General features: G+C 52.4%; 1 protein-coding gene across 1 annotated transcript in view; it reads left to right on the top strand.

Moving 5' to 3' along the window:
- Positions 1-16255, top strand: part of CCDC69 (coiled-coil domain containing 69) — a 35396-nt gene extending 19141 nt beyond the window's left edge. Inside the window, exons 4-9 of the mRNA XM_008255430.4 lie at positions 796-883; positions 10274-10347; positions 11994-12095; positions 12563-12682; positions 14154-14251; positions 14931-16255. Coding sequence (XP_008253652.3) covers positions 796-883; positions 10274-10347; positions 11994-12095; positions 12563-12682; positions 14154-14251; positions 14931-15108 — 660 coding nt within the window. The 3' untranslated portion in view covers positions 15109-16255. The remainder of the gene's footprint in view (positions 1-795; positions 884-10273; positions 10348-11993; positions 12096-12562; positions 12683-14153; positions 14252-14930) is intronic.
- Positions 16256-26607: the final 10352 nt, after the last annotated feature.

Here is a 26607-nt window from a genome sequence, read left to right as displayed (position 1 = left end):
TGGAATGCTGCAGCAGTACCCCAGGGAGCACCCCAAGCACACTGACACATTGCTTGCTTAGCCAGTTAGAGAAGCACGCCTTTTACGAAAGGTGGATCACCTGTATGTGTGTGTCTACGGGTCTTCAGCATGTTACGGTAGAGGCGCCGTCCTGATGTTTTTTGGCCCTGACCTTCCAAGTGGAGTCTGTAGCCCTGACACCTGTCAGGGTGCCCACGAGCCATCAAGTCGGGTCCCTTCCTTGTCCAGAGAGAGGGCCGCTGGCTGAGGTGGGCACGCAGCGAGTAATCATGGAGGGTTGAGGCTGGAGCCCCCTTGAAGCTGCACCTCCCCTCTGGCCGTGGGCATCCACGCTGCCCTTCCAGGCAGTCTTGGTGCAGGACAGTGGGCATGACAGGGAGCTCTGTGCTCAGGTCCCTGAGGGAGCAGACTGGTTCTGTGCGAGCCCAGAGGAGAGATCCAGGACCTGATGGCAGGTGTGGTGGTCGCTGGGAACAGTCAGCTGGAGGAGGAGCTGTCTCCTGCTCCTTTTGCACACTCAGAAGGCTTTCTTCATGCCTTGAGGGGATGCCAGGATTGGAAGCCTCCTGGCCCCTTTCGATCTGGATGATTCTCTGGGAACCCACTTGTGAGCCCTGAACAAGTCCAAGTCTGTCCTGCCTACCGTGCCTGTGTCATTCCTGTCTCTCAGAAGGGGGTGGGACTCTGATCCCCAAAGGGCAGTGGTGAGTGCGTGAGAGATGGCTGTGCTGCACCTGCCCAGTCTCCATCCTGCTTGGGACCTTGTTCCCCTAGGTGGAGAAGGAGAGGGAGCTAGAGCTTCGGGAGAGACTGGAAGAGCAGCGGAGAGTCCTGGAAGGGAAGCAGGAGGAGGCCCTGCGAGGTGAGGATCGGGACGCTCCACGGGGGAGGGGGAGGGGGACAGAGGCTTCCGCACCTGGCCGCACCTGCTGCCTCCACTTGGAGCCTTCCACGGGCTCCTCGCTCTCGCTCTGCTTCAGAGCTGGAGCCTACAAGGCTCTGGGCCCTGGAAGACACTGTCACCCCCACAGGAAACCCCACATCCAACAAGTAGTCACTCCATATCCCCACGCCTACCCCAGCTCTGAGTGGCCACCAGTTTGCTCTGTCTCCATGTCCCTGTCCATTCTGGACAGTCACATAAATGAAGTCATAAAATTGTGATGCCCCCCCCCCCAACACTTGGCTTTCTGCTCCCAGCATAACGTGTCCGAGGCTCATGTGTGTTTCAGCAGGCGCTATGCTCCCTTGCTTTGGGGGCTGAATAGCATTCAGTGGAATGGACCCACCACTCTGTTTATCCACTCATCAGGCCATGGACACCTGGCCCATGGACACCTGCACCCCTGAGCCTCTGTGAACAGTGCTGCTAGTTCAAGCAGGTGCTGTTTTCAGTTCCCCTGGTTCTACAGCTAGCAGAGTTGCTGGGGCATAAGCTAATTCTGTACTCGGCTTCGGAGAAACCACCCAAGTGTTCCCCAGTGGTTGCCCATTTCACGTTCCCAGCAACAAGTCTTGTGGGTCCCAATTGCTCCATCACCTTTCAGCACTTGTTATTTTCTATAATTGTTCCTTTGGTTGCCATCCTAGTGAGTGTGCAATGGTATCTCTTTGTGGTTTTGATTTGCATTTCCCTAAAGACTGATTTTATTAAGTGTCTTTGCATGTACTTGCAGACCGTTTGTTTATCTTTGAAGAAGGTTGTGTGTAGTCTGACGCTGTTCAAATTTACCTCAAAAATGCTGTAACTGATTTTACCTTTCCTCATCAGTGTTTGCATGACTTTTCTCCAAAAGAATTTATCATTTTAAAATACAGTTGTGATTAGTTCATATGTAAAATTTTATATCCTGTTCTTTCCACTCAGCCTTTTTTTAAAAGATTTATTTATTTACTTATTTGAAAGTCAGAGTTATACAGAGAGAGAAGGAGAGGCAGAGAGAGAGGTCTTCCATCTGCTGGTTCACTCCCCAATTGGCCACAAAGGACGGAACTGTGCAGATCCGGAGCCAGGAGCCAGGAGCTTCTTCCCTGTCTCCCACGTGGGTGCAGGGCCCAAGGACTTGGGCTATCTTCTACTGCTTTCCCAGGCCATGGCAGAGAGCTGGATCAGGAGTGGAGCAGCCGGGACTTGAACTGGCGCCCCTATGGGATGCTGGCACTGTAGGTAGTGGTTTTGCCTGCTATGCCACAGCGCTGGCCCCTCCATTCAGCCTTGTATTAAATGCTTTTCCAAGTAGTGATGCTGCTACTAAAATACTTACAAAGGCTAAAACGTTACATTCCTGGTTTTCATTGTTTTCTGTGAGTGCAGGCATCTAGATTTTGGGTATTCTAACAAACACTGCCCTAAATGCCTTTCACATAAAGATGTGCGCACATCCCAGTTTATGTCCTTAGAATCCCAAAAATGGAACAGCTTGCACAGAGGAGGTCTGAGCAGTTTTAAGAATCTTGAGGCCGGTGCTGTGGCTCAATAGGCTAATCCTCCGCCTAGCGGCGCTGGCACACCGGGTTCTAGTCCCAGTCGGGGCGCCGGATTCTGTCCCGGTTGCCCCTCTTCCAGGTCAGCTCTCTGCTGTGGCCCGGGAGTGCAGAGGAGGATGGCCCAAGTGCTTGGGCCCTGCACCCGCATGGGGGACCAGGAGAAGCACCTGGCTCCTGCCTTCGGATCAACGCGATGCGCCAGCCGTAGCGCGCTGGCCGCGGCGGCCATTGGAGGGTGAACCAACGGCAAAGGAAGACCTTTCTCTCTGTCTCTCTCTCTCACTGTCGACTCTGCCTGTCAAAAAAAAAAAAAAAAAAAAAAAAAAAAAAAAAAAAATCTTGAAACATTGCAACATTAGCAGAAAACATTTTGACATAGGATTAAAACCCTTGCCTGGGGATTTGAAGAGTTGCATTTCAGTATTAACACATCCTGTTACAAATTGCTTTGGAGTTCTGCTGGGTGTTACAGTGTACTGATGAGGGAAAGTCCTACTGTAAAAGCCAGCTGGGAGACTGTTACCTGTCTCAGGTTCTCCCCATCAATCAGAGTTCCTGTACAGTTATTTTTTAATTGCTTGGCACAGAAGCAGGATCTTCAAAAACTTAATGTAAAGTACACATTATGAAAATGCTAGGCATGAATTTAAAATTTTTCATGCACCAAAATCAACTTAACCTTGTACTTGGATTTTTTATGAACTTCTTGAAGTGTCCTTGTATGAAGTACCTTTGTGTGAAGCACCTCCAACGTGTTTATCACTTGGAATAGGAGCATAGCACAGAGGAACTATATGGGATTTCATTTTTGGGGGGAAGATACACAGATCACTGGGAGAGACTGGTGCTGGTTTTCTATGTTCAATAGCACTCTGTTGTCTGAAATTTTCTATTTGTGTGTGTGTGTGTTTTAATTAACATATAGTTAAAATTGACCCTTTTTTACTTTAGTGTACAATTCCATAAGTTCTACCATATGTGTAGATTTTTATTTGAGGATTGATTTGTAAAAATTTATTTGAAGGAGAGAGAGAGATCATTCATCTGCTGGTTCACTCCCTATCTGGCTGCAGGGGTTAGGACTAGTCCAGGACGAAGCCAGGAGCCCAGAGTTCCATCTGCATCTCCCACATGGGTGCAGGGGCCCAGGACCTTGGGTCAGCTTCTGATGCCGTCCCAGGCACATTAGCAGGAAGCTGGATCAGGAGTGAAGCAGCTGGGACTCAAACAGGCGCTCAGATACAGGATGCCAGCACTGCAGGCAGCAGCTTAACCTGCTGAACCACCATGCCAGCCCCACATGTGCCCCTACAAAACAGTCGGCCGCCCCCCAAAAGCCCTCTGAGACTAGCCTCTGTCCTCCCTGAGCTGACCTCCGGCAGGCGCTGGTCTGGTCTCCATCATTCTAGTTTGTCTTTATGAAGCTATTATACAAATGAATGGTATTGGCTTTTGGAGAATATCTTGGCTTCTTTAACTCACTGTGACTGAACTTGTTGCTCGTGTCCATAAGTCGCTGTAGCACTGTGAAGTTGTATTCCACTGTTTACTCGTTCACTTCTAAGACACTGATTTGGGTGGCTTCCAGCCTGAAAGAGAGCTGTCCTTAACAAGCAGGCACAGGTTTTGTGGGAATGGAAGCTTTCCCTGCTCTTAGGTAACTGAAGTGGGGTTGACAGGTCATACAATATGTTTGCTGAGCTCTATGACAAATGGCTAACTATTTTCCAGAATAATTACCTCTTTACATTACCATCCGTGACGTGTGGGTTTCACAGTCCTTTCCTCTTGCCAAACTTCTTGTTACTGTTTTTTATTTATTTATTTATTTATTTTTAAAGATTTATTTATTTATTTATTTGAAAGTCAGAGTTACACAGAGAGAGAGAGAGAGGTCTTCCATCCATTGGTTCATTCCCCAGATGGCTGCAGTGGCCGGAGCTGCGCCGATCTGAAGCCAGGAGGCAGGAACTTCTTCCGGGTCTCCCACACAGGTGCAGGGGCCCAAGGACTTGGGCCATCTTCCACTGCTTTCCCAGGCCATAGCAGAGAGCTGGATTGGAAGTTGGGTCTTAAACCAGCGCCCATATGGGATGCTAGCGCTTCAGGCCAGGGCATTAACCCGCCGCACCACAACGCCGGCCCCACTGTTTTTTATTTTAGCCATTCTATTTTTAAAATAATTAATTAATTTATTTGAGAGATATAGGGTTACAGAGAAAGGGAGAGAAAGAGAGGTCTTCCATCTGCTGATTCACTCCCCAAATGGCCGTAACAGGCAGAGTTGGGCCGATCCAAAGCCAAGAGCCCCGAGATTCTGGGTGCAGAGGCCCAAGCACTTGGGCCATTTTCTGCTGCTTTCCCAGGTGCGTTAGAATGGAGCTGGAGCCCCATGTCAGCAGGAAGTAGCTCTAAGGACAGATCATCGTCCCTTCACCCCTCCTGAACTTTGGGGCTGGTGTAATCCCATACAGCAGTTGCTTTATAAAAAAGAAAAAGGGGGAATGTTAGTAAAATGGCGCAGTCTTATCTGTGGCACAATTTACATCCTGGACACCATCCTAGGCTGTAGCCCCCACCACCATTGCTAGGAGTCAGGGGACCAGATGGCCCAACCACAGGTGTCAGTTCTTCCCCCACCCTAATGGGATTCCCTGTTCCTACTTCCCTGCTCCCCCCTCACCCCCCACCCTGGCAAACGTGTAACAGGGCCTGCTTCCCACACACGTGCTCTCTCTCTTACTCTCTTGCCCTCTCCCTCTAGCCTGTCGGCCTTCCCCCAACCCAACAATAAACCTTTCCTCTAAAAAAAAAGAAGAGAAGGGAACTGGATTGGAAGAGGAGTGTCTGAGACTCAAACCAGCGCCCATATGAGATGTCCGCACCACAGGCAGAGGCTTAGCCTACTATGCCATAGCTCCAGCCTATTTTATTTTATTTTATTTTATTTTTAAAGATTTATTTATCTATTTGAAAGGCAGAGTTACAGAGAGGCAGAGGCAGAGAGGGACAAGAAAGAAGTCTTCCATCCATTGGTTCACTCCCCCAAATGGCCACAACAGCGGAACTGGGCTGATCCAAAGCCAGAAGCCAGGAGCTTCTTCCGGGTCTCCCATGTGGGTGCAGGGGCCCAGGCACTTGGGCCATCCTCTACTGCTTTCCCAGACACATTACTAGGCAGCAAAAGTGGAGCATCCAGGACTCGAACTGGCGCCCATGTGGGATGCTGGCACTGCAGGTGGCAGCTTAACCCACTGTGCCACAGCACCAGCCCCAGGTTGACTATCTCATCCATCACGAGGTTCCTGGAGGTGTTCAGTGCTTTCTCTTTGCTGGATTTCTGTCTATTGACTACAGAAGAGAAGTAATGTCACTGACTGTGACTGCCCTTGTCTGGTGCTTCTTTTACTTCATCTGGATTAGTATAGCCAGTATAGCTTCTTTTGGTTATTAATTCTTTTTCTCTTTTACTTTTATCCTACCTAGGACATACATTTGAAGTGAGTTTCTTTTTTTTCTAAGAATTATTTTATTTATTTGAAAGACAAAAGAGTTACAGAGAGAGGTAGAGCTGGAGAGAGAGAGGTCTTCCATCTGCTGGTTCACTCCCAAATGACTGCAACGGCCAGAGCTGATTCGAAGCCAGGAGCTTCATCCAGGTCTTCCATGTGGGTGCAGGGGCCCAAGGACTTGGGCCATCTTCTACTGCTTTCCCAGACCACAGCAGAGAGCTGAATCGGAAGAGGAGCAGCCGGGACTTGAACCACCGCCCGTATGGGATGCTGGTGCTGCAGACTGGGGCTTTAACCCATTGTGCCACAGCGCCAACCCCTTGAAGTGGTTTCTTATTAATAGCTGGGATTTTTTAAAATCCCTTCTAGCCTACTGTTTACTTGATTTGAGATGTTCAGACCATTCAGCCTATCGTTTTAGTATTTGTTTTGTTTGGTCTTTCTGTTTTTAATCCTCTATTCCTCCTGTACTGCTTTCTCTTGGAGTATTTGGACATTTTTAGTATGCCTTTTAAACTTATCTGTCATCTTTCTTACTGCGTCTCCTTGGATTTTTTTTCACTGATTGCTCTAAGGATTACTATATATTTACTTCACCAGCTGCTGAGAGTTAACGTGTTAGCTCTACGGGGCATGTGGAAGCCGTCCCCTCAGCAGCTCCGTCTTCCCTCTCCCTTTTCATTGTACTTGTCGTACACACATTCCATCTGCACACACTGAATACTCATCAGGCCCTGTTATCCTGTTTGCTCTTCTTCATCAGTGATCTTTACAAATCTCAGGAGAAGCAGCAGGTGCTGCAGCACAGCGGGCAAAGCCACTGCTTGTGATGCCCACATCCCATATCGGATTCCCTGCTCCTCTCTTTCCAATCCAGGTTCTGGCTGATGCACCAGGGAAGGCAGCAGCTGAGGGCCCAAGTACTCAGGTTCCTGCCACCCCATAGGAGACCCTGGGAACTCCGGGCTCCTGGCTTCAGCCTGGCCTAGTCCCAGCTGTTGGCAGCATTTGAGGAGTGAACCAGGGGATGGATTTTCTTTCTCTGTGTGTCTCTCTCCCTTCCTTCCTTCCTTCCATTCCCCTACCTCCATGCTTCCCAGTAAGTAAATCTTTTTTCAGAAGAGCTCAAGAGAAGAAGCATCTGTTACAGTTACCAGTCCTGTTGTCTTCTCATATTCCCAAGCCTCCAGGTTTTTCTCTGGTGTCACTCAAAGAAGATCCTTTAACATTTCGAGCAGGCCTGCCAGTGATGAGTTCTTACTTTCCCTTCGGCTGAGAGTGTCTTGATCTCTTTCATTTGAGCAATTTCAAAATTTTCTTCTTCCTTCCACTCTCCTAAGATTTCTGATGAAGAAACTTTTGTTCCCTACAAGTACTTTTTGTCTGTTTCCATTTCCGATTGTTTTTCTGGGTGTGGATTTTCAGAAGCGACATATCAAGGTGTGGATTTCTTTTGGTTTACTTTGGGGTTCAGTGAGCTACTTTCATCGTAGCTTTACAATTTGCCAAATTTGAAAAGGATGCAACTGTTCTTCAACAAACTTTTCAAGTTTTTCTTTTCAAATAAGTTTTCTTCCTTGCACCCTTTCTTTTCTTTTATTCTGATGACACAAATGTTAGACATCGCGGATTGCCTTAGAGGTCCTTGAGGCTCTGCCCATTTTCTCTCTCTCTCTCTTTTTTTTTTTCAAGATTTATTTTATTTTATTTGAAAGACAGAGTTACAGACAGTGAGAGGTAGAGAGAGAGACAAAGGTCTTTCATCCACCGGTTCACTCCCCAGATAGCCACAATGGCCGGAGCTGCGCTAATCCGAAGCCAAGAGCCAGGAGCTTCTTCCAGGTCTCCCACATGGGTGCAAGCACCCAAGGACTTGGGCCATCTTCTTCTTTCCCAGACCATAGCAGAGAGCTGGATCAGAAGAGGAGCAGCCGGGACTCGAACCGGCACCCATATGGGATACCTGCGCTTCAGGCCAGTGCGTTAACCTGTTGCGCTGCAGGGCCAGCCCCTCTGCCCATTTTCTTTCTAATCTGTTTTCCTTAAGAAGTGGGGATGAACACAGTCTTGAGAAGAAGGCCCAAGTCAGCAGCCTAGAGCGCCATTTGGGCCTCCCCTGTGGGTGCAGGGACCCAAGCACTTGGGGCATCCTCTGCAACTTTCCCAGGTGCATGAGCGGGAAGCTGGATTGGAAGTGGAGCAGCTGAGACTTGATTCAGCACTCACATGGCACTCTGACATCGCAGGTGGCGGCTTAACCCACTGCATCACAACGCCAGCCCCTCCATGGAGCATTTATATATTGGGTGCCATAAAGAGTTGATTATTCCAACATCTTTGGCGCCTCAGGGATCACATCCTTAGAACATCTTTTCTTGGCCAGGTTGAGATTTTCCTGTTTTATGCTGAGCACCTTTGGATGGTATTCTAGACATTTTTTAATATTTGAATACATAAGTCTCTGGGTTTTGTTTAAATCTGCTGCTTAGCGCTGTGCCATAGCCGGTAAAGCTGCTGCCTGCAGTGCTGGCATCCCTAATGGGCGCCGGTTCATGTCTTGGCTGCTCCACTTCTGATCCAGCTCTCTGCTATGGCCCGGGAAAGGAGTGGAGGATGGCCCAAGTTCTTGGGCCACTGCACTATGTGGGAGACCTGGAAAAGACTCCTGGCTCCTAGCTTTGGATCAGCCCTATTCCGGCCATTGCAACCACCTGGGGAGTGAACCAGCAGATGGAAGACCTCTCTCTCTCTGCCTCTCCTTCTCTCTGTGTGTAACTCTGACTTTCTTTTTTTATTTTATTTTTTTATTTGACAGGTAGAGTTATAGACAGTGAGAGAGAGAGATACAGAGAGAAAAGTCTTCCTTCTGTTGGTTCACTCCCCAAATGGCCGCCATGGCCGTCACTGTGCCGATCCGAAGCCAGGAGCCAGGTGCTTCTTCCTGGTGTCCTATGTGGGTACAGGGCCCAAGCACTTGGGCCATCCTCCACTGCCCTCCTGGGCCACACCAGAGAGCTGGACTAGAAGAGGAGCAACTGGGAGTAGAACCTGGCACCCATATGGGATGCCAGTGCCGGAGGTGGAGGATTAACCAAGTGAGCCACGGCGCCGGCCCCAACTCTGACTCTGAAATAAATAAATAAATCATTTTTAAAAAAATCTGATTATTCTGTGATACTTCACATTCTGTTCTTGCCCAATCTGCCACTGCTGTTTACTTTCCAAAGTCCCCAAATCACTGTTCTATTCATTCTGTCAGGTTTCATCGCTGTGTGCAGCAGGACAGACTGGGTAGAGCGTGTCGCCACTACCTTACCTAGAACGAGAGCCTGTCTCCATCAATTAACAACTTTGGCTGGATTTTTCAAAACCTAAGGCTGTCATTTGTATACAACCGGCCTGGGCAGCTTTGACAGCTGTGTTGCATTTATGTTACGGAAGGTTCTCTTCTGTGTCGCTACTGTACCCCCGGCCCCTTGACTCAGTTCCACTCTCCATTCTTGTCCTCTCTGTCTGGTTCCCGTCCTGCCCACTGATTAGTCATCCTCTGAAACGAGGGTGGAATTTCCTACCGGAACTCTGTGGAAGAGGTGGGATGCTAAGTAAAGCTGCACTGATTTGGGGAGCGATGACGGTTCCAGCTCTGGGTAGCTCTGCCCTGTGTGGGAAGCCCTGGCCCATCCTTCCCTCCCGGGAGCCTCCGGTCACAGTGACAAGAGGGCTGGGCCAGGCTCGCTGGCCGCATTTTACAAATGAGGCTTCCAGGCTGTGAGATATTTGACATGATCTTCTCAGGGTCCCTTGGTTGGGAGAAGCAGAGCCAGAACCAGCCGGATCTCCTGGCCACAAAGCTGGTGTACGTACCAGTTTTGTGCTTTGGTTGGACAACCAGTGATTTCATGGTTTCGGGAAAGAGCCAACACAGCTGACGAAGCGCTGGCCCCGTGCACTTTCTGTGGCCTCATAGGGTCCATGGTGAAAAGTGCTCACGGCCTTTGGGTCGTAGCCTCCGTGAAGCATGAGTGATACACACGACCTGGTAGGGCTCTCCTTTCTTCCCAGGCTATAATTTATCTCCATTACCATGCCCACTTATTAAGTCCCTACTCCGTTTCTGGCATAGCCCCCAGGCAAGCCTAGGAGACACAAGGCTGAATAAGACCGTTCCCACACCCCTTGCTGCCAGGGGCCCCAGGTGGCCACCGCGGGCTCTGAGAAGTGTCTAAGCTTATGGAGGTCTCTCTTCCCTACAGTTCTCCAGGCCTCACATGAACAAGAGAGAGAAGCCCTTACCCAGTCCTTCCAAAAAGCTGAAGCTGTCCTGCAGGTGAGAGGGGCTGGGTGCTGTCCATGGGAAAGGGAGGACTGGCAGGAAGGTGGCGTAGAGTCCCCAGAGCAGCCCCAGCTGTTGGCCTTGACCTAGGCGTGGGCTACTGAGGTGTCTTCCTTGGACCCAGGCCCCTTGATCTGGTGACCAGGCTATTAGCTGAAGAGGACTTGTTTGAGATTAGGTTTGCCTTAATTTCCCAGGGATTGTTGTGGGGATCTTGGAGACTGCCTGACCCACAGTGGTCCTGGTGGCTCCCAGGGACCTATGGAAGCTTGGACAGAGGCACTCACTCAATTCGGCTGCTCAGGGGAGACATCCTAGGGACAGTGAGATCTCAGCAGGAACCTGACAGATGTGTTGGAATTCTCCAGGTGAAAGAAAGGCAGGGAGAGTGACCTAGGCAGAAAAAAGCAATGTGCTCAAAGCCATGGAGGAAGAGGGGAAAATGAGGACCTGAGAACCCTAAGAAGCTCAGGGTGCCTGGGGTGTGGAGTTGGAGAAGGAAAGAGAGGCTGGAGGTGTGGCAAGGACTAGAAGGTGGGCGCACAGGAGCCGTCGTAAGGGGTGAGCTCGGTGCCGAAAGTAATGGTCAAGGCTTCGCTGGAGGAAATTGCAGGCAGGGGAAACGTTGGAGGTGAAGGGAGTAGTGTGACACCTGGCGGAGGAGAGAGTGCGTGGAGGCGAGCAGTGAGAGATGAGACTTGGATCATTCACGGAGCATGGTTAGATGGGCTGCTTTATTATTATTATTATTATTATTATGACAGGCAGAGTGGACAGTGAGAGAGAGAGACAGAGAGAAAGGTCTTCCTTTTTACCGTTGGTTCACCCTCCAATGGCTGCCGCAGCCGGCGCACTGCAGCAAGGAGCCAGGTGCTTCTCCTGGTCTCCCATGGGGTGCAGGGCCCAAGCACTTGGGCCATCCTACACTGCCTTCCCGGGCCACAGCAGAGAGCTGGCCTGGAAGAGGGGCAACTGGGACAGAATCCGGCGCCCCGACCAGGACTAGAACCCAGTGTGCCGGCGCTGCAAGGTGGAGGATTAGCTTACTGAGCCGCGGTGCCGGCCATTATTATTATTTTTTTGACAGGCAGAGTTAGACAGAGAGACAGAGAGAAAGGTCTTCCTTTTCTGTTGGTTCATCCCCGAAATGGCCGCTATGACCGGCGTGCTGCGGCAATCCAAAGCCAGGAGCCAGGTGCCTCCTCCTGGTCTCCCAGGCGGGTGCAGGGACCCAAGCACTTGGGCCATCCTCCGCTGCCCTCCCAGGCCACAGCAGAGAGCTGGACTGGAAGAGGAGCGACTGGGACAGAATCCGGTGCCCTGACTGGGACTAGAACCCGGTGTACCGGCGCCGCAGGTGGAGGATTAGCCTAGTGAGCCACGGCGCCGGCCTTTGAATGACAAGCTTTGAATGACAAGCTAACACTGGCCTTGATTACAGGACACAGTGCCTAGGTATGGGAAGTGATCACATGTGGTATAGCGAGAGTTAGGGTGGGTGTGTTGGAGTCGATTCGCCCTGTGTTATTATGTGGGGCAGACTGAAGAACTCAGAATCTTCCCTCCTGAGATGCGGTGCTGTCCACCCCCAGCCCACACGAGCCAGGCTGTGGTCATGTTTTCTCTGCCCACTTCCCCAGGAGACCATGAAGGGCCTGACCTCCCAGCTGGAGGTCTTCCAGGCCAAGATGAAGAGGGTGGAGGAGTCCATCCTCAGCCGAGACTACAGGAAGCACATCCAGGTAGGTGGCCTTTTCTCCTTCAGTCTTCAGGGAGGCCAAGGTCGGGTAGCAGGGAGGTCTGGCCGCTCTTTAGGACCACGGCTCCAAGTTGACACCCCTACCTTCTAAAGGGTCTCGAAGCAAGAGGGTCCTCATTTCCCTGAAGGAGAAGGTGAGGCTCAGAGGGAGGCGTGTGGGACAGTCAAGTGCCCAGGCTCTGCACTCTGAGCTGGGTGCAAATAGTAAACACCTCTTGGCACAGGCCACTCACCTCTCAGCTGCACTTGCCCTGTCTGTGAAGGTGCTGGTGCACACCTCCCACGGTGTTCTTTGGGTGAAACGAGATTAAGCACAGTAAGCACTTAGCATGGGCCGAGAGAGAGGTGGGGTGGACAAGTCCGGCAGTGAACGGGTGGCAGAATTGGGGGGGACAGCCCGCGCCCCACTGCACGTGCTCTCTGATGAGGCCACACTGCATCCCTGTCTAGGATTATGGGAGCCCCAGCCAGTTCTGGGAGCAGGAGCTGGAGAGCCTGCACTTCGTCATCGAGATGAAGAACGAGCGCATCCATGAGCTGGACAAGCGGTTGCTCCTCCTGGAAGCCGTGGTCTGTGACTGGCAAGGCTGGGGCTTGACTTGTGCCCTTGGGGTGTTTCCTCGGCTCAGTGCCCGAAGGGGAGGTGGCTTGGAGGAGACCTTGGCCTGCTCCCAGCCAGCTTTCACCTCCTGACCGTGCTGACCAGCTAAGGGCCAGGCTGTGGCCAGTCCGGGTCAAGCAGTGGCTCCTTGTCATCTAGGTCCCGTGCCTTTTCTTGACCACCAATGTTGCTGTCATTTGGGCAGTGCTGGGGGCAGACAGCCTGGCTTATTGGGAGAGATTGGCAGATGTCACGTGTCAGGCGGGGCCTGAGGAAGGAGGCAAGGCCAGCATCAACAAGGACAGGGCTGGGGAGCTGTGGGTGTGGGGGACACAGGTGGCCTTGTCCCCAGGAGAGCAGATGGCCCAGAAACCCAGAGCCAAATCTGAACAGAGATCGTGTTGCTCTGGGAGAACTCTCGCTGCCCTGTGTGCCACACACCCTGTATTTCAAGCAGAGTGTCTCACGTAGTCCCTGTAAATTATGTTGAACATAAAAGACAAACTGAACTTTATTTATATCGATCTTGTTCTTCTGGCTTCTAGAGAATACAGAATATCCTTTCTCTGTGAATAATGGTGATATGAGATTGTCAGGGCTTTATTCTAGGCAGAGAGACAGAGAAGATCTTGCATCTGCAGGTTCACTCCCCAGTTGCCTGCAGTATCTAGGACTGGGCCAGGCTGAAGCCACATGGAGGGCAAGACCCTGTGCTTCATCACCATCCACTGCTTCCCAGGCACGTTAGCAGGCAGCTGGATGGAAAACATGGAGCAGCCGGGCACTGTGATGTGGGATGCAGGCAACCACTGTGCCACAAAGCTCGTCCCTGTGTTCTCTTTCAGACACTCTCTGGTGGCAAAATTAAAAGTGGGCAGCCCTTTGCTAACACCCTGGGTTTTTGTATATTTTTTTAAAGATTTATTTATTATTTGAAAGTCAGAGTTACACAAAGAGAGGAGAGGTGGGGGGGGGGGAGAGAGGTAGAGAGAGAGAGAGAGAGAGAGAGAGAGAGAGAGAGAGGTCTTCCATCCGCTGGCTCACTCCCCAGATGGCTGCAACGGCCGGAGCTGTGCCGATCCGAAACCAGGAGCCAGGAGCCTCTTCCAGGTCTCCCACATGGGTGCAGGGGCCCAAGAACTTGGGCCATCTTCTACTGCTTTCCCAGGCCAAAGCAGAGAGCTGGGTTGGAAGTGGAGCAGCAGGACTCAAACCAGCACCCACATGGAATGCCGGTGCTTCAGGCCAGGGCGTTAACCCACTGCCCCACAGCACCAGCCCCTGTTTATTTTGTTTTCAATTACCATATTGCTCTGTGACATGTCCTGTCTAGTCTAGAATGAATCAGTGTTTCAGGGACTACAGATCAGGGGGCAGTGACGGCACACGCTGTGCCCTGGGAGCTTGGCGGTTTTCCGAGTGCATTCTTGTTTGTTACAGAAAGAAAAAAATCTGGTGTTGGAGGAAAAAATCACAATCCTGCAGCAGGAGAACGAGGACCTCCACGTCCGAGCCCGGAAGCAGGGGCTGGTGTCGAGGTAGCGACCCCTGCTCCTTCACCCCAACCCAGCCTCACCCTTTTTTTCGGTCTTTCAATTGGGAGGGTCTGAGTGGAGTCTGGGAGATGGATTGACAGGTGGTCCTAGTGCCTGTCTAGGCATCTGGCTCCTCTTTCCTTGGAAGTCAGGAAACCCAAGTGACCAGCTCTGCCTGGAAACTGAAGTCCCAGTACCCGATTTGTACCTGCCCGTCTGCAGTCTGGCTGAGTGGGCTCCATGGGAAAGCCCAACGCGAGCAAGAGGCACTCAGCCCTGTAGAGCTGCACAGGCCTCGTGGAATGAACTAGTGCCAAGGCTTTGTCAGCGAGATCAGGCTTCCTACAGGCGTCCTGATTTATTGAATCCTTTACCTGTTCTCTAATCTGATCTTCTGGTTCCTCCAAGTCCTGGATTCTTTCGTTATCATTCCCATTTTGCACAGGAGGGACCTAAAGTTCAGTGGGAGCCAATGACGGGTCCAGGATGACACAGTAGGGATTTGGAGCAGCTGCGAATTGTCTGCCTGCCAGCCCTAGCTCCTTGGTCACCAGACAGACAGCAAAGGTGGCGGGACGCTGGGGTGGGCTGGCGGCCCACGTCGGGGAGGCTCCTGGAGGGACGGGTTGGTCCTGCAGCGGCTGTGCCCAGGAGGCAACCCTGGCCCTGTCTGCATCCACAGGCAGCTCTCGGAGGACCTGCTGCTGGCCCGCGAGACCCTGGAGAAGGAGTCACAGTTACGGCAACAGCTCCAGCAGGAGAAGGAGGAGCTGCTGTTCCGGGTCCTGGGGGCTGATGCCTCCTCTGCCTTCCCCCTGGCCTCTGTTCCCCCCACCGAGGTCTCCTTCCTGGCCACCTAGGCTGTGGGGCCTGGGCCCGCCATGACACCTGTGGTCACCGCTCTCTCCAAGGACTTTCTGGAGAAGACAGCGGGGACTGGCCATGTTCCCGGGAAGGAAGGAGATGGGGGGTTGAGGGTGAGATAGGGAGCCAGGGTGTGTGCTCCAGGAGTCCCCCGGGGGCGTGCATCTTGTAGAATTGCCTCCCTCAGGAAGGCCAAGACTTCTCCCAGGGCGACCTGTGCTCCTTGGGCCAGCCAGCAAAAGAGGAGATGCCCCTGGGCCCAGCTTGTTGATTTGCTGTCTTGTCAACCTCCTGTAGGGATTCCCAGCCCTGCCCTGGCCTTGTCTCAGCCTCAGTTTACCCTTGCTCTAAGATGGTTCGGGCAGTGAGTCGAACGGCTCTGTGGTGTCTGAAGGTGAGACTAGGGTTTGCAGCAGCAGGAGGGGGCAGACCCTGCAAATCAGAAGTCAGACTGGGCCAGCTGAGCAGCAGGGAGGGAATCCCTGAAGGCCCTGGGGACTGGCAGGGCCAGGCAGCCAGCTTGGCCCAGGAGCCACAGCCAGAGCGCCTCCTGCCTTTCCTAGGCATAGCTCATCTCCTCAGTCCTCCTGGTCCCCTAGGCTCATGCCCCCTGGGCCCCTGGGCCACCTTAGTGGGGCTGAGTACCCTCAGTAGTCAGAGCGGGAGCCCCATTCCCCTACAGAGGAGGAAGCTGGGTGGTGAGCGGATCCCACAGTCGGGACCGCAACCCTGCCTGCCACCCGAGGGTCATCCTGCTGCTCTTTGGCTTCTTCCCCGAGCTGGGAAGAGTGGATCTGTGACTTGGCCCCTCTCCTCCTTCCCTTACCTGCCCCAGCTCCACGCCCTTCTTACTCCTGCTCTCTGCCTTAACTTCTCCTCTTCCCACTCCTGACCCAGGCCCGGGAAGTTCAAGTGTGACCCGGTGCCAGGGAGGGGAAGTGTGCTGAGCTGCCCCTGGAGCCATGGTCTGTCGGATTCTGTGGGAGCCGGGGGACGGCTCTGGAGGGAAGCACATGTGTACTTGTTCATGCAGCTTTCTCCAAAGCACATCTGGGACACTAGTTGATGGGACATTCACAGCCACAACCTGGAAAGAGTCGGTGGCCAAGTATTGTGGGAAATAAAACAGATCTGCAACTGGCAGGATTTGGCAGAACCTTTAATATGCTAATGTGCATTGCCAATTTGCAAGAAGGGAGCAAAGCATCCAGCATTTCCCAGACTTCTTAGGCCAAGCTTCTAACCCCTCCTCTCCACCCCCACCCCCCAGCAAGCACTTCAAGCTGCAGAGTGCACTTTAGAAGCACGGTTTTCTTTGAAAGGGTCAGGGCTGGGGAAGAGTGTCCCTCACGTAACCTGTGGGTGAGTCGGGGGAGATGAAGTGTGGTCATAGCCTCCCTCTGGGCAGGACAGCTATGGGAACCAGAAAGAACCTGCAGAATCTTATTTATTTGGAATTTCTGCTTTCCTGGGAGATGGAAGGACTAAGGACTTCTCCTGGCTGTTTGGTTTGATTTCAGTTTTGGTTTTGCTTGTTTTCAATAAATCCCAGGGCCTCTGGGGCCCACCGGCAGTTCTGGGCTCCCTCCGCAGGACCTGGAGCCCACTGGCCCTAGCTTTGCGCCAGCCTCAGAGGTGGGGCCAGAGGTTGAGCCAAGGCCACCTTGAAGGACGGCTCTCAGAATGGATGGGAGGGAGTGAGGCTGAAGGTGAAGGGAGGGATGCAAACAAGGCCTGAATGAGAAGGTGCCTTCCTGGAAACACTGAGGCTGCCACAGGAGCCGACCCCCACTGTGGCAAGGGAGACACGAGGGCTTCAGGCCACACGGACACGGGTGGTGGCCGATCCCATGCCCTGAGGGTTGGTGGCCCAGCGTGTGTAGACACCAGCATCCCCAGCCTGGGCTTCTTCCACGTGTAGGGTACTCTCTGCCTCTGGCTGCACTTGACCCTGCTGGAGGACCACAGCCCTCTCGCTGATGGACAGGGCCTGGCCCAGCCATAGGGGACAGAAAGTAACTGTCATCAGGTGCCATCTCAGACTTGCACCCCAGCAGACAGGTTAGAGGCTCTGTGCATCCTTGTAGGGAGAGGGAAATGACTTGCTCAGGGTCCTACCTCGGCCTGGTACCAGAGCAGCTTAAAGGCCAGGTTCTTTGTGAAAACCTTTAAGCTTCTCAAGTCCCTGGAGAGAGGCTGGGATCCTCTCCACCGCCCAAAGAACGTTCTGGAGCTGACAGCCTGGACCAGCATTTTCTGATGTGGGGTTGGGGACCCCCTGGTTCTGTAAGGATATCGAGAGGGGCTGCCTCTCCCAGTGGGGTGATGGGGATTCCATTCTCAAAAATGCTTGGCAACACGGAGGGGAGACAGGGAAACTGACCCCAGATTCCCTCGCGTGTGCACGTGTCTTTGGAAACTCCAAGCAGGGCCGGTGCCGTGGCTCACTAGGCTAATCCTCCGCTTTGCGGCGCCGGCACACCGGGTTCTAGTCCCGGTCGGGGCGCCGGATTCTGTCCCGGTTGCCCCTCTTCCAGGCCAGCTCTCTGCTGTGGCCAGGGAAGGCAGTGGAGGATGGCCCAAGTGCTTGGGCCCTGCACCCCATGGGCGACCAGGAGAAGCACCTGGCTCCTGCCTTCGGATCAGCGCAGTGTGCCGGCCGCAGCGCGCCGGCCGCGGTGGCCATTGGAGGGTGAACCAACAGAAAAGGAAGACCTTTCTCTCTGTCTCTCTCTCTCACTGTCCACTCTGCCTGTCAAAAAAAAAAAAAAAAAGAAAAAAGAAACTCCAAGCAGGTGGTGGCTCTGAGAGGCAGTGTTTCACTGCGTGCACGTTTCTGGGCAGTGGGCAGGGTGGGAGGGAACTTGCTGGGATTCTGCCGTCCCAAGGAACACGGCTGGGGAGACGCTGGCAGAGCAAAGCATTCACTTCCCCTTCTTGGGTCCCAGTTTGCTCTTCTGAGCAGGAGGATCCCTCTCTATCTCCTGCGGTTTCTGTGGGGCTCACCTTGACCGAGTCGGGTGACTCCAGCTCTCAGCCCATGCAGGAAACGCAGACCTAACCCCCAGGCAGTCAGTGGTCTGCTCACACCGCCCCAGTCAAGGGGCAGCAGAGCACCCTGGCTGGTCCCCTCGGCCTCCCTCTGAGGGCTGCGGAAAGTGTGATCTTAGCAACAAGGCGCAGCCTGCCGAGCACCTCGTTTCTTCCTCCTGTACTTTCCTTACGTGGCCTGGCACTCAACACCAGCTGCTCGTGGCTCTCTCGGCCCTGCCCTTTCCCTTCCAGCGTACATACGGTCAGCTCACAGCTCAGACATCCTCGGTGGTTCCCAGGAGCCTGGGACGTGAGGCCTCAATTCCTCAGCCTTACCTCACCCTTCCTGTGCCTTCTCAGGAGGCAGAAGTGTGGACAGGTAGGCCTCTGGGTCTTGTGTGGGGGACACGCTCACCCTTGCTCTTGGTCCTGCTGCCATGAACCTGGAGGCCTTCCACTCCCTGAAACCCACCCTCCAAGGAGCATATCAGATTCTAGCGGCCCTTTCAAGGCCTTCTCAGGTCCTCAGTGTCGGTAGGATACTGTTTGGCACAGCTGTTCTCCAGATGTTTGACGTGGATGCAATTAAGTTCTGGAAGAGGAAGGAATACCACCACAACACCGTGAGAAAGTCTGGGCCCACAGCTGCAGCCCCAGAAACAGTTGCTAATACATTTGGTCCATTTCCTGACACCCAGCCACAGGGCCTTGCACTTGCTCAAGCCCCATCTTTTTGTGCTTGGGCTCAGTCTGGTCTCAGCTTAAACGTCCCCTAGGAGTTGATGGCCTCACTCCCCATTAAATGGATCCTGTCTGTTGCCCTGTCTTGTTCTCATTGTAGCACTTGGCCACCCCTCCATGGTCGTGTTTGTGGTTCCCACTTCTTCCCTGCTTATGCAGTCACCTTGCAGATAGAGGAAGCTGTTTCTCGTTTTGACTCATCTTTGTGGCCTTAGTACCTAGGACAGCGTCTGGCGTGTGGTGGGAGCTCCGTACTTACTGTTGGATAAGTTAACGTTCTTGTATAGTAAGCTGAGAAGTAGCTCTGTTTGACAAAGGAGGAAATAGAAGCCTGGAAAAGAGAAGTGACTTGGCCCCAGAAGCAGTGTTAGAGTTGGGGCTAGCATCCAGGCTCATCACACTCTGGGTCCAGCTGTGGCTCCAGTCTGCCATAGTCCTCATAGGCCCTCCTCGGAATCCCTCATTCCCACCTCCCTGTGCCAGGGCAGCCACCCCTTACCTTCTGCCCTGGATACTCCCATGTGAAGTCTGCGGCGATATCTGGCTCACCCACAACTGTGCAGTTCCCACTGAAGTTCTCCCCTAGCTGGACTACTGTTGTGGATGCTTGGGTTGTGGGTTTGGGGGAAGAAGATGGGTCTGCCATGGATAAGACGGGGAGAAGATGGGGACAGATGTGTTGACCTGATTGTTAGACTGGTTGGAGTGATAGGTAGATGGATGAAGGGAAGGATTGGGTAGAATGGTTACATTGAGAGAGGACAAGTTGAGGTAGCAGAACTGGTCAAGGATATGTGGTTATGCTAATGAGTTTAAATAATTCACGGAGGGACAGATGGATGAGTGAATGGAATAGTGTGACTTGATTGAGAATTGGTGGATAAAGAGACCAAAAGATGCAGTTGAGCCCCATGTCTGATTGGCTAGTTGGTTGGATAATTGGTTGGCTACATGGAGTGTTGTTGAAAGCTGATTTGTATTAAGGTGCTTCAAACAACCCCAGCCCTCACACCCGAGGGTCCTCAAGAGTTCTCTCTCCCCACATCCGCCTCTTCCATGCCCACTCAGAGCCCAAGGCCCATGCGCAGTTGATGTCGATCAGCATGCACTTGGTAGAGGCTTGTCTCCTGCTCCTCGGCTGGCCCAATGGGAAAGAGCAGGGAGGCTCGGGGGCGGTGGATGGTGAAGCCTTCCTTCACCTCCGAGGAGATGTTGGTCCCATCCACCGGGACTTCCTCCCGGGGAAACTCCTGGTGCATTGTCACCTGAGCCAGGGGAAGCAGGGCTGGCTGATGGGTGCACAACTGAACCCCACCTCCTAGTAATTCTCTGTAGGGACAAAGAGCTCCTCTGGGTCTGGGAACAAGGGAGAGATAAATAAGCCCGGGACAGAGATTTGTTGCTTCCCGAAACCATCCAGGAGCAAGAGGGCCCTCCAGGGAATTTGAAAGCACGCTCTGCCTGCCTCCACATTCTCTTCTAAGGGATCCTGGACTGAGGGTGCTGGAGACAAACCTACTCGCCCCAGCTCTGCCTTTGGGTTCCTCCACGTCTTAAATCTCTATCTCTAGTCTTCACTGTGCTCAGTGATGGATTCAGACTGGTCTCAAAGAGCTCTTCGATGCAAAAAGCATTCCAGGAAACAGTGAACCTGAAGTCTGGATTTCTGGTTCGATTCCCAGCCCTGCCACCTATTAGCCATGGGATCTTAAGCCACTCGCTTTCTTCCTTGAGCCTTGGCTCTTCTCATATGTCAACTGGGAGCCATAATCACATTCTGGCCTACCTTGCAGAGTTGATGAGAAGCAAATGAGATATTGGATACAAGGCATCAGGCCCAAGGGAGGCAAACATTCATCAGACTCTTTCAAGGCACTTTTAACAACACAATGTTGGGTCAGATTCTTGGGTGTGCGATGGTGCAGTAAGCAGGAATTACCTGGAGACCAGCTTTCTAGAGCGGTGCTTCCCGATAGAACTTTGTGTGACAATGGAAATGTTCGGTATCTGTGTTGCCCAACGTGGAGTCACTATCCACATGTGACTGTTCGGCATTTGAAATACAATGAAGGCAACTGAGGGACTAAATTTTTTTTTTTTAATTTAAACAGCCTGTTTAATGGCTTCTGTATTTGGGTGACGGTGACATGAATCTAAAATTAGGCAAATGCAATGGTTCTTAATTTTGGCTGCCCATTTGCCCTCTTGGAGTGCTTTTATTTATTTATTTATTTTTTAAAAGCTTATTTGAAAGGCAGAGTTGCAGAGAGAAGGAAAGATAGAGAGAGACCTCCCATCCACTGGTTCACTCCCCAAATGGCCACAATGGCCAGGGGGAGGCCAGGCCAAAGGCAGGAGCCAGGAGCTTCATCCTGGTCTCCCATGTGAATGCAGGGACCCAAGCATTTGGGCCATCTGCTGCTGCTTTCCCAGGTGCATTATCGGGGGGCTAGATCAGGAGAAGAAAAGCTGGGACTTGAACCTGCGCCCATATGGAATGCTGGTCCTTTGGAGTGCTGTTAAAATGACCAATTCCTGGGCACTACCCCAAGAGCAAATAAATCAATCACGAGCTGCCTTGGTGTAGAGCAATGAGGGTGGGTATCTGCAGTGCCCCTACTGTGCGGCCAGAACTGGGAAGTGCTGGTTGCTTACTCCCAAATCTGCCTGGAGATTGGATTGCCTGAAGGACTTGTTGGCATTACAGGTTTCCAGACTCCATCCGCTTGTATTAGGAGGGGGGCCCAGGAATCTGTTTTTAACAGTCTCCCAGGTGATGCGGCCATCAATCATGATCATGAACCTCTAGAGCCAGTGATGACTGCCACTGTGGTTGGATGTGAGTGACATTGCTGGCTCCAGACATGTGTTCCTCCCTTGGCCAAAGTCCAGCTCTGTGGCTGCTCAGTTCGCCATGGAACTAGCCAGAGAATCTCATGAATGTCACAAGGATCTGAAAGACTAAGCCGGCACCGCGGCTTAACAAGCTAATCCTCTGCCTAGCGGCGCCGGCACACTGGGTTCTAATCCCGGTCGGGGCGCCGGATTCTGTCCCGGTTGCCTCTCTTCCAGGCCAGCTCTCTGCTGTGGCCCGGGAGTGCAGTGGAGGATGGCCCAAGTGCTTGGGCCCTGCACCCCATGGGAGACCAGGAGAAGCACCTGGCTCCTGGCTTCGGATCACCGCAGTGCGCCGGCCGCAGCATGCCGGCCGCAGCAGCCATTGGAGGGTGAACCAACGGCAAAGGAAGACCTTTCTCTCTCTCCTCTCTCTCTCTCACTGTCCACTCTGCCTGGAAAAAAAAAAAAAAAAAAAAGACTGGCTAGTGTGCTCTCCTTGTTCTACAGATGGGTTTGAGGGGAAGCCAGGGCACCTGGAAAGAAGACGAAGGTCTTGCCCTGGTGGTCCTGGCCCTCCATGCGCTGGCTGTTCCAGCAGTGGTGAGCCCAGCCGGCTTATTCCCCCCTGTGTCTGCATTGGTGGAGTTCACCGCCAACAGCTGTCAGTGCTAGCTGGAGTGCTTGATTCTGGAAGACAGTGGGCGGGGACAGGGCAGGAGGTGGGGACAGCCCCAGACACCTACTGGGCAGCATGTGGTCTGTGGACAGTCCTTCTTCCTCACCCGCCCACCTTCCTTTGCCCGATGGAGCTGTTAGGATTTGCATTGGCCCCAGCCGCAGCTTCTGATTGGCTCACCTAAACCCACCGGCCTCAGGCACAACTTTTAATTGGTCCATCTCCTCCCCAGTGACTGCTGACACTCTGCAAATAGAGTCCCCTCGCTCTGCTCTGCCCGCGTTGGCACCTTCCCTGGTTCCCTTTATTTGGGCCAGTAGTGTTCTCCAAGCATCTCGCGGAGGAAGGCAGAGACGCAGGAAAACCCATTTAAAGAGGCTGAAGTGAGAGAGGATAGACATCCCGCTCCAGCCTCTGGCTGGTTTTCTGCTGGCATGAAGGGGTCAGCTTGTTTGGCTTCCCTACGACGGCGTCCCTGGCAGAAGGGTGATCTGACATCCAAGCACAGGCAGGTCAGACAGCTCTTTCTACTTGTCTCCCTGCAAGCAGTGTTTGCCCCCTCCTCCCCTGAGACACCCTTGCCCTCCTCCTCCAGGTAGGCAGGCACCCTCCCGCGGACGCCTTCCCCGGCAGGCACAGCTCCAAGGGCTCCCCAGCCTGCAGGCTCCAAGAGTCCCCTACCTTCTGAAACTGGCCCTTCCCTAACACCTGGGTCAGAACGGAGCAGGACGAAGGGCTGGGGGCTGCAGGGACTGCAGCCTCAGTGGGGTGTTTGCCTCAAGGCCCCTCTTTCTGAGCTTTGGAATTCTGCCACGCTCCTGGGTTCCAGCTGCAGAGAGGCCAGGGTGGGTCTGGGGTCACCAGCCTTCACCTTGAACTCTGTCCTGTCTTCACTTGAGCTGTGGAGGCAGCTTGAGTTCAGTCACCTTTCACATTTAGTACACTACACAAGGAATTCTTGGAGAAAAATTAGAAAAAAACAGACAAACCAAGAGGTAGGATTGCGTTTTCCCCAAAATGTAGCCACTGTTCTCTCATTTTGAAATGTATTTTCTAAGGCTTCCAAATGCAAGTACTGTCAATATTTTTGTTAAAAAGTAAAATGTAACAATATACATATTTTTAATAATCTGCATTTTCACTTAGGAATGTGTTGTGATTACGTTTCCATATCAGTGAACATTTGTGCACCAACATTTTGAATGACTTCCATAGTTTTTGTTTTTGTTTTTTTTAAGATTTATTTGAAAGGCAGAATTAAAGAGAGGCAGAGAGAGAGAGGTCTTCCATCCACTGGTTCACTCCCCAGATGGCCACAACAGCCAGAGCTGTGCCAATCCAAAGCCAAGAGCCAGGAGCTTCCTGTAGGTCTCCCACACAGATACAGGGGCCCAAGGACTTGGGCCATCCTGCACTGCCGTCCCAGACCATAACAGAGATCTGGATTGGAAGTAGAGTGGCCAGGACTTGAACAGGCACCCATTTGGGATGTCAGCACTGCAGGCAGCAGCTTCACCCACTATGCCACAGTGCCGGCCCCTTGCATGGTGTTTTATGACAAGAATGTACCATGAGTTACTTCCTTCCTGTTGAATATTTAGGTTGGTTCACATTCTTAGCCAAAACACACAGTTGTGGAATAAACACGCACCTTTAAATAGACTGCATCCTTAGAAGGAGAGCTGGGGCTGTTCTGCAGAGGGGACCTTACACACGTGTTATCCAAGCTTCCAGTGATATTTCAAAACCACCTAGAACATACTCCAAAGCAAGTCAGTGAACTTGAGTTTAGATTCTCCAGCGACAGGGAACTCAGTGCTTCGCTACATCAAAGCTACTGCTACCAGCGATGGAACTTGCACTGTAGCCCCTTTATATCCATTCCCCTATCTCAACCTCTTAATACTGCACAGTAAGAATTATTCTGATTTTACCTGCGTGGAGGCGGAGAGTGACAGGCGCTAGCCTTGCCAAGGTGCTGGCCCAGTGATTCAGACACCTGTCACGCAAAGAACGCGGGATGCCAGCGCCAAAGGCAAGGATTAGCCTATTGAGCCGCGGCGCCGGCAAACAGGATATTTTTTAAAAACTCAAATATAAAGCCAATGCCTCTAAAGTCCAGTGTTTGTGGCCAGGAGCAGAGCCAAGCGAGGAGGAAGGCAGAGTGGGAGAGGAGCTAGGAGCCCCCTCTGCTCGTTTTGATGGCTTGACTGTTCTAATTGCCAGGCGGCTGTCAGGAGGAAGTCTCTGGAGTCCGGTCACTCTCCTGCCTGCGTCTGGAGTTGACATCTGACCAAGGGCTGGATTAGAGGGGCTCCCAGAGCTGGGTCTGTGCTGGCTGGATTCAGGCAGGGCCCACCGCAAGCCCTGACTGAAGCGTGGCTGTAAATACACCTTCCTCAGCAGAGGGCCCCGCTTCTGGGACCGCATGGCTGCCGGGCTGTCCGATGCCTACAGCTTTGGAGCTCCTGGGCTTGTGAAGTCAGCTCGGCCGACTTCCAGGAGGCCCCGAGCGTCCTGCGGTTCAGTTCTCACAAAGCCCCACGGGAGCCTTCCCTGAGGGTCAGGTCAGTTATGTGGTTTGCCCAAGGTCACCAGATCAGATGCATCCTGTCTGACACTACCTGTCCAGGTCTCAGTTTTCCCATCTGTAAGATGAAGAGATTGAACTAAACCAGAGACTTTCAAGTTTAAAAACCAAACCAGTCAAGAGATGGATTATAGAAAGCAGAACCCTTCCTTGAAATACTGAAAAGCCAGTGTTAGAAAAGAAATGAGGAGCAGGCATTTGAGACATCTGGATCCCACTTGGGAGTGCCAGCTGCAGTCCCGGCTGCTCCACTTCTGATCCAGCTTCCTGCCAGTGCACACCCTGGGAAGCAGCAGGCGATGGCTCAGCTACTTGGGTCCCTGCTACCAAGTGGAGACCCAGATGGAGTTCCAGGTTCCCAGCTTTGGTGAGTGGACCAGGAGATGGAAGATTCTCTCTCTCTCTCTCTCTCTCTTTGTGTCACTCTGCCTTTCAAATAAATAAATAAATATTTTTTTCTTTTTTTTATATATATATATTTTTAAATTTTTGACAGGCAGAGTGGACAGTGAGAGAGAGAGACAGAGAGAGAAAGGTCTTCCTTTGCCGTTGGTTCACCCTCCAATGGCCGCCGCTGCAGCCTGCGCACCGCCCTGATCCGATGGCAGGAGCCAGGATCCAGGTGCTTTTCCTGGTCTCCCATGTGGTGCAGGGCCCAAGCACCTGGGCCATCCTCCACTGCACTCCCTGGCCATAGCAGAGAGCTGGCCTGGAAGAGGGGCAACCGGGACAGAATCCGGCACCCCAACCGGGACTAGAACCCGGTGTGCCGGCGCCGCAAGGTGGAGGATTAGCCTATTGAGCCACGGCGCCGGCTTTAAATAAATATTTTTTAAAAGAAGAAGAAATGATAATGTTGTGGTTGAAGAAGGCTGAGGCTGGAGAAGTCCCCCCCACCCAGATTCTCAATCACCATCCCCCTCCCTCCCTGCCACCCACCTCCAGGCCCCCAGCACCTCCTAAAGCAGGCAGAAGGCAGTCGAATTGCGCAAAATGTCATTTTTTAAACTGTGAGCTCTAGGGGCTTCTCGCTGCTCTGAGATCCCCTCATCTCCAGTGTCCCCCTTCACCACCTCCTTTCCCTTCACCTGCCAAGGAGAAGTGGCCAGCCTTTTGCTGAACTGCTGCTTTCTAACCAGGAAGAGACCTCGCATCCCTTCCGTGTGAGGCTCCCTAAGCAGTGCCTGACAGCACCAAGTGGGCAGACGGTGTCCGAGTGGGGACACCTAAGACAGCCATCTTATTCAGAGCTTCCACTGTCAAGTTCTGGGCTACAAATCTTTCAGGCCCTGCCCCAGAGCAGCCGTAAAAGTATTCGTCTTTGTAAGCATAAAGCTGTTGGGAGTCAAAGAGCCTAGAGGTAAACACTTGTTCTTAGGATTATGTAATCTTAGAATAGCTGCAGGGGGCTTAAAATTAAAATAGTATTGCTGGCTCTTATCAAATACATATGTCCTAGGGTCTAGGTTAAACATACACACACATACATATATAAAATCATTTAAAACCACCGTATAATTTCAGGATTATTGTTATCCCATCTAACTCCCTCCCACATAAATTGAGTCTTACAAACTTAGTCTCATCAAATCTTGTCAGTGAATGGTGGGGGCAGGA

Source organism: Oryctolagus cuniculus, chromosome 6 (genome assembly GCF_964237555.1).
Source record: "Oryctolagus cuniculus chromosome 6, mOryCun1.1, whole genome shotgun sequence".
Lineage (NCBI taxonomy): Eukaryota > Metazoa > Chordata > Mammalia > Lagomorpha > Leporidae > Oryctolagus > Oryctolagus cuniculus.
This window is presented reverse-complemented; position numbering and strand designations above follow the sequence as displayed.